The sequence below is a fragment of the Erpetoichthys calabaricus genome, chromosome 11, assembly GCF_900747795.2.
Source record: "Erpetoichthys calabaricus chromosome 11, fErpCal1.3, whole genome shotgun sequence".
NCBI lineage: Eukaryota > Metazoa > Chordata > Cladistia > Polypteriformes > Polypteridae > Erpetoichthys > Erpetoichthys calabaricus.
The window spans coordinates 28,336,489-28,344,438 of NC_041404.2; the positions used below are offsets into that span (position 1 = coordinate 28,336,489).

The 7,950-nt window shown below is 40.3% G+C and overlaps 1 protein-coding gene across 1 annotated transcript; it reads right to left on the reverse strand.

Moving 5' to 3' along the window:
• Positions 1-357: 357 nt before the first annotated feature.
• Positions 358-5,270, reverse strand: LOC114659992 (TRAF-interacting protein with FHA domain-containing protein B-like). The gene is made up of 2 exons (XM_028812528.2): positions 5,236-5,270; positions 358-1,849 (listed from the first exon to the last, which is right to left on the reverse strand). Exon 2 carries the CDS (start codon positions 1,839-1,841, stop codon positions 1,371-1,373), a length of 471 nt encoding a protein of 156 aa, XP_028668361.2. The 5' UTR covers positions 1,842-1,849; positions 5,236-5,270; the 3' UTR covers positions 358-1,370.
• Between the last annotated feature and the right edge of the window lie 2,680 nt (positions 5,271-7,950).

Consider the following 7,950-nt stretch of genomic DNA (forward strand, 5'->3'; position numbering starts at 1 on the left):
TCATCCTACAACATGATAATGAACCAAACATACTGCTATGGCATCACAGGAGTTATTCAAACCTAAAAATGAAAATCCTTGAATGGCCAAGGCAGTCACACGATTTAAATCCAACTGAGTAGGCCTTCCATATGCTGATGAGAAAACTTAAACAGGATAAAAAAAAGCAGGAACTGAAGATGGCTGCATTTGAGGCTTGGCAGAACATCACCAGAGAAGATCCTCAGCACCTGGAGAGGTCTATGAATAACAGACTTCAATCATCATTGCATCCAAGGGAGATGCAACAAAGTCCTAAATATGACAGTTTTAATAGTACTGATATTGCTGTGTCCCAAACACTATGGTGCCCTGCAATTGGGGACTTTGTATAAAAAGTTTGGTCATTTCTATATGGTGTGACCAAAATGTCTGCAAAAAACCCTTAAATGAAAGTCTGCAATGTGCACTTTAATCAAATCTGAATCAAGGAAAAAATGTGTCTTTGTCCCAATCATTATGCATTTCTTTTCCTTTTTCTGTGAAGTACGCCTACCATGTTGATACACTCATTTAGAAAAGACCTTTTCCTTCTTGTAACATTAAATACGAGCACTAAACCTGCTAACTAGTAATACACTAAAAAATAAGCCTGTTACTGGCTATTTCAAACATATGTTGCACATAAATGTTCACACATTTATATCCTAGTGCTCATCTCCTTGTAACCCTTAATTAGAGATAACAGTTTCATAAAATCACTGGGTAAACAGATTGATATTTCATATACAAATGCAGCCAGTACACCTAGTAAAATGCAATTTGGATGGTTAAAAAGTTCCAAATGACCACAGACAAGTCAAAACCACTGAACAATGTCAAAATGCCCCTTCTAGTTGTAGTTGATGTTCATTATGGTGTCTTGGTGCTGATTCAAGTTCTTCATGCCCACGTAGTCCGGATCACTCAATGGATTCATAAGAGCGGACAGTTCAGCGTGGCATCATGTCATTCATTTGTTAAGTTAGTGGTCTTGAGTCTAGAGTCCAGCGCTTAACCGATAGTTCACTGCATGGACTTCCTGTAGGTGACAGTAAAAATACAAGCAGAAATCGATAATAAGCTCATTTTGTGCATGAATGAATAGGCAGACACTGCCCAATCACGGAATGTAATATTTTGGGCTTTTTATGTAAGCTTTTCCTTTCCTTGTGGTTGCTGGAGAGTTAGTAGATTGTTTGTCATACCAAATGAGGTCATGAGTTTATAAAATTGTACATCACATTAACCTCAAGAGGTATCATTTTGCTTCCAACTATTTTATACATCTGTTTGCAATGATCAGCTCTTGGCGAAATATTCTGCAAGAGCCAGAGAACAACTTTGACTACTTATATGACATCAGATTCATCATTTTCCTCGGGCTGCTTCATATGAATTACAGGAGAGTCCGACACGTGAATCTCACACACATAGCCATCCCAGGAGACGCTTTGATCCACGGTCACCAACATCTGGAATCCAGAGAAGAGAATTGTGTTTTTGGCATGAATAGGTGTTTTCTGCAGGTATTCAATGTTCATCCCGTTCACTTTAAGAATGCCTTTATGGCTGAGATTTTTTAGGCTGAAGCAAAGGTAAGGATTACCTTTAATAAAATAAGGTTCAAGTTCAAAGTGCCGCCTTGATATAAATTTGTGATTCAGCTGTAGGTTGCATTTAGGGCTTCTTCCAATGGAAAAGTTCTGGAATATGCAGCACTGGTCCTTCCCAGTGACATCCTGGAATATACCATTTTGGCCTTCTGGGTGGTAAAGGGTGATGTCAATTTTTGCTAAATTGTCACTTTTGTTATTGTTCATGGTGGCCCCTGAAAGAAAACAAAGAAGATTCAAATTCGCTCCGAATGTAATAAATATTGAATATGTTTTGACTGCTTTCATAATTACTTTTTAGGTATCAGAATTGTTATGTGATCAAAGATTAAGGCGAAGGTTGAAGACTGGGGTATGACTAGCAATGGTGGATGAAGCTAAAATGTGGCCAGTCAAGAGAGCACAGGAAAAGTTAGATGAGGCAGAAATGAGAATGTGGAGATGCATGTGTGGAGTTCCAAAGAAGGACAAAATAAGAAATGAGACAGAGCTACAGCCAGATAGGGAGATAAAACTATGAAAGTACAGGAAAGGAGATTAAAGCGGTATGGACATGTGATGAGGACAGATGATTACTATGTGGGCAAAAAAGTGATGGGAGTGAAGTGCAGGGGAAGCAAAGCAAAGGAGGCCAAAGAGGAGGTGGTTGGATAAAGTAGAAGAAGATTTTAAGTAAAAGTGTGGCATACTGGTTAAGGCTGTGGACTTTAAACCTTGAGGTTGTAGGATCAGGGCCGCTATTGACACTGTGTGACCATGAGCAAGTAGCTAGCATTTGTATAAACAAAAACAAACGTAACCAAATCTCAAATGGTGTATGTCGCACTGGATAAAGGCATCAGCCAAATACAGAAATAAAAATAAAATTGAAAAGGTTCTGATGGGCAGATGTGACCGGACACGTCGACCCCGCATACAAGTGGGAAAAGAGGAAAAAATAAACGAAGGAAGAAAGGGAAGGATATGCTGGTGTCCTGCCCGCGGCTGGTTCACAAATATATATTCCACTGGCTCCTGTCCCCCGTGACACTGAATTGGACTGCGTGGCTTTTAGAATGTTTTCTTATGCTATAATTACGTATATTCCACAATGATTCCTACCTTTCGAATACTAAATATAGACCAAAAATGAAGGGCAGGTTGCTTAGTGCTGGTGTTTCTCATCAAGAGAGGTTCAAAAGCCCTGCGTGGTCAGCCTCCGCATTTTACACAGCACAGTCTCTTCGTGTCTGTATGAGGTTTCCTAACAAATTCCAAAGATCTGCACGAGAAGTTCTTAAACATCTCTAAACTGGCCCGCTTTGAGTGGAAAAAGGTGTGCGCATGCGTGTGAGGGGGTGTGGCGATCGCGCATTGACTGACGTCCCCTCACGCGGTTGTCACCTACGTTTATTTAAATAAAAGAAAGAAAAAACTTCAGTCTTGATCGCATTTTCAATTATTTGACTAAATTGCTACGTGCAACTGTTTGTGAACACGTCGATTATTTCCCCTTTTACGTACAATTAAGTCCCTTTGAAACACAAGAATCAATTTAAATTATGTCCGCATTTTTATTTAAATAGTGAAGTTTATTCATCTCATGCCTAAAGTGTTTCCCGTTTTCTTTTGTTCTCGGATTTTGACAGAGGAATGTGTACAGAAGTTGTACCCTGCTTTGTGTTTTTCCTGATTAAAGCAGGGGTTCTCAACCTTTATTCCTTCAATATCCGCCGATGAACCACGAGAATATGCGAGGGACCCCATATACAGGCCGTGCTGCCCCCCCCCCCTCTTGTAATTTTGCTGCAGTCTTGACAAAGATGATAGTTTATGAACTTAGATTTATTTAATAATAATTCATTACATTTATATAGCGTTGCTGCTCGTGTTATTACACCGTTTCAGTTTTTAAATCAAAATGCAAAATGTGTAGGCCATTTCAAAGTCAATTTGTATGTTTTTATTAAATACAGTTTATTTTACTAGTGTCTGAATCACTTAATTATTTTATTTTTAAAGTATAAATATAATCAAAATACAGAATTCGTCATTGCAAATATTTTGGTAACAGCAAGAGCTGCTCAGTACTCACTCGGCTTTAGTATTACTTTTACATTAAACATAAATGATTAAGTATTTCTGAAAAAAAAAATTAAAAAGTAAATAAAATGCAGAATAAGTCTCTACTGACATTTTTTCTTTCGGATAAAATTGGGCTGGATTCAACACTGGAAGGTTTTCATCCACAATAAGTACTAATGGAAATGCAAAGACTTTTAAAGAACAAACGAGACGGCAAAAAAGACAAAACAGTCGAGCAGCGCTGAAGTCCGTGCAGCTTTAAAAAGTGAGCGATACGTGTGTGAAGTCGGCTGCCACACGCCACCATGCAAAATGTCGCATGTTGGTTTCTTTTCGTTTTTTCTTGTTAGGGCCTTTAAAAAAAACTGGGAGTCACTGCCGGCCATACCACACACACATATTGAATATCGATAAGGCGGCCCTCTTTATAATGGTACGTTTGACACCCCAGATCATGACTGCTGTTTTCGAGAGCTAATACCATCCATCCATCCATCCATTTTCCAACCCGCTGAATCCGAACACAGGGTCACGGGGGTCTGCTGGAGCCAATCCCAGCCAACACAGGGCACAAGGCAGGAACCAATCCCGGGCAGGGTGCCAACCCACCGCAGGACACATACACACTAGGGCCAATTTAGAATTGCCAATCCACCTAACCAGCATGTCTTTGGACTGTGGAGGAAACCGGAGGCGCCCGGAAGAAACCCACGCAGACACGGGGAGAACATGCAAACTCCACGCAGGGAGGGACCCGGGAAGCGAACCCAGGTCCCCAGATCACCCAACTGCGAGGCAGCAGCGCTACCCACTGCGCCACCGTGCCGCCCGAGAGCTAATACTTTGCATCTATTATACATTGGTTTTCAGTCATCTTACGGCATCCTTGGAAGTTCACTGGGGTCCCTCTAGTCGGCCACAACAAGCCCCCAACCCACGTTGACCGCCACTGGGAAATAGGTAATAATTAATCTATCAGGCTAGATAGATAAATACGGAAGGCGCTATATTAGATAGATAGATAGATAGATAGATAGATAGATAGATAGATAGATAGATAATTTAAATGATTTATGATAATAATTGATGATAACTAAATTTCAATTCATTTTGGTTCAATTATCCAGATCGCTTAATCGGAATAGGCAAATTTGAAAATGGATGAATGCGTGAATTTATCCAGCTATTATTTACATTATGAAGAATTACTATAACCTTACTTTTATTAATAAAGATTTCGTTAGGAAAGGTTCAAGAGTTAGTGCTACTGGATATAGGCCTATTGCAAGGCAAGATTTAAACTTTATTCTAAAGTGTATCATCGGGAACAACGATAAAATATATAGTCCTTTAATTCCTCCTTTAACTACACTGAGACCCTGCGATATAAATCGTATAGATCAGAAACTGGATGGATTAACGATTCAGTATTGCCCAATTACTATTTGCTTTCCAATGTAAAATATTTTTCCAGATTAAACCAAGCTAGCTAGTCTACAACAATGTCAGTTTTGCATTGTGTAAATATGGAATTTACCTGAATCTTTAAAAGATTTGCTTGACGGCGTCAGATGGCCTCTGCGGATTTAACTAAATGTTTCCTGTACTCAAGTAGTTAAATACAGTATCCTGCGAGGAAGTAAAAACCTCACATTCTCTGTATTGGTCAGGCGTATAGAAAAAATGAGAACCACTGAGCGGTGTTTACGCAAAGGAAAAAGTGTGGGTTTTTTTTTAACCTCCATTTTTGCAGGAAGCCGAAGCCACTCCAGACACTAAACGGCACACTCGTCCACACACGCTGTGGTAAAACAAGCAATCCGCTACTCTCCCTGTCACTACGTTTTTAACTTCATGCATTAATTAGTTTATTTTAATTATAGAAGTAACGAAGAGCTCTGCCCATTTCGGGACACGATTCAATTGTGACCGTATCGATTTGCAGTGGCGCCAATCCATCAGCATGGCTTAGGGAAGGAACAGATAGATAGATAGATAGATAGATAGATAGATAGATAGATAGATAGATAGATAGATAGATAGATAGATAGATAGATAGATAGATAGATAGATAGATAGATAGATAGATAGATAGATAGATTGTGTTAACATAACGCTTACTCCCTTCACCCTCATCACCTTTAATTCTCCTGTAGTTTGTTACATTAACCTGCTGTAAACCACCACGCCAAACATGCGAACGAAACTCTCCAACAGAGTGAAGCTGCGGCAAAGCCAGGAATCCCCCAGTTCCCCTCCTTCTTCCTCAAAACTGCAACGAGGCCGTTTGTTTTTCCCCCGGGACGTCCTACTTCTACACCAGAAGGTAGCCTACTTCAGAGCTAATGAAGCAAAGCAACGCCGTACCTGATTACGATTGCTTGGCCTTGGACTGCCCTGGAGTTGGAGTCGGATTTTCCCGGGATACTTCCTTTTCTGCCCAAATGATGAGCCGGTTACGATGTCCTCAGTAAACTGGTCTAGTCCGGTCCGGAGTGAACGTGGGTGCGTGATAATGCCCAGTAATGGAATGGCGTTCCATCCAGTAAATGCCTCCTGCCTTGGTGCTTTGGTTCCTGATGATCCGGCAGTGGAACAGATTTCACAAAATTTTGTAAATCTGGCAAGCTCTTCTTCGTCTTTGTGTTCAGTTCATATTCATGTACGTCTCTACTCGAAAACTGGACAAAGCTATATTTTTACTTGTTATATTAATAATATAAAATCTGACTTTTATATTGTATATTGTGTTGATAGAGTGGACACTGAGATTTATGATGATAAAGTTATCCAGTCCCCGGGAATGCCACATTTTTTCCATGTTTAACTGCTTCACAATAATCATGTTTGATTTAAGCTGTGCCTTGTAATAACAGTAAATTTGAGAGGGTCCGGGCAGCTGGCCACACTGCCACTTCAAAATAGAGACAGGCGATGAGTGGGAGCTCAAAGAAATGAGTGTCCTGTAGCCTCCCCCAACAGCACAAGTACCTGGACAGCTTAAAGAATGCAAGTGCCATTCGCTGCAGGACATGTGATGGGGCGGGGTCGGATGTAGGCAGGGTTGGATGACTGAGGGTTACCATATAAGGAAGGTATGATGTTAGATGTGTATTCATTTTTTTGATTCACTAGTAATTACATTGCTTTTTTTAATTGCTAGTAATGATATACAGTAGTTTGTTTAAAGGATAAACATCACTGCTAAAAGTAATGTAATACCATCCTCATCTGTACCAAAATGCCAAGGTAAATACATATTGCTTGTTAAATGTAAAAAGTTTAGCTTCTGCCTTGCTTCATTTCACATCTGTCATTGAACACCTGTCTTAAGGCCATGTTACACAAATGACTTTTTCAGTAACATTCTTTATTTACATAATCTTAGCGAATCGGAGGCTGTTGGCAGTACGCCCCCATAAAGATCTGTTGTCTGATCTGACATACCAGCAACTCACTCCAGCTATAATTCACAAATTGCCCCGACACAATCAAGCTCCATGTGCATGAGAGCAGACAACTAATGAATATTAATTCAGAAGTACAATGCACAGAATGTAATGACAAGGAATAAAGAACCTCATTAACAGAAGATAAGCTCATCTGTTTGCAGTGCTAGAGTTCGTGCCGCACAGGGCGGGGCGGTGCTTCAGTTTGCCGCCCTCCAACATATCTGAATATGTTAACCTATTTAAATAGAAAATTAAAAAGATGTATAGAGAAAAATTAAGATAATTTTTGCATAGATTTATTCATATATAGAGAAACAGCAATAATTTTTCATATATAATCTATATATATAAAAGTCAATGTGTGTAAGTATGTATGTTCCAGCATCACGCCCGAATGGCTGGAGCGATTTTCATAAAACTTGGTACACGTTTCTCAATGGTCAACTAAAAACACTGTAGGGTGAAATCAGCCCTTCTGGGTAGGGTGGGGGGTGATCTTACAGTCTTATATGCATGTTATCATTCAGTTGATACTCGGAACGACCTCTGGAGGTGGCTGCCAGCATTCTTTATGTTTGAGCACCACCGCGCCCCTGTTGCTTTTGAAATTAAATAGAGTTCTACGCGTGCAAGTGTGTGTGCCTGTCCGGCCCAGAAGTGACACATAGAGTCGGGGTGAGGGCTCCAGCTCCTAGGATACGCAAGCGAGACCAGCACACCGGCAAAATGAAACCTCCTAAGAAAGACAGTCGCTTAGCTGCTAATGCACAAATGATGCGAGCATGTCGGCAACACGAATC

Bases quoted from the DNA above. Each gene is read 5' to 3' on its own strand.
- LOC114659992 (XM_028812528.2), bottom strand. From the start codon at position 1,841: ATGAACAATAACAAAAGTGACAATTTAGCAAAAATTGACATCACCCTT.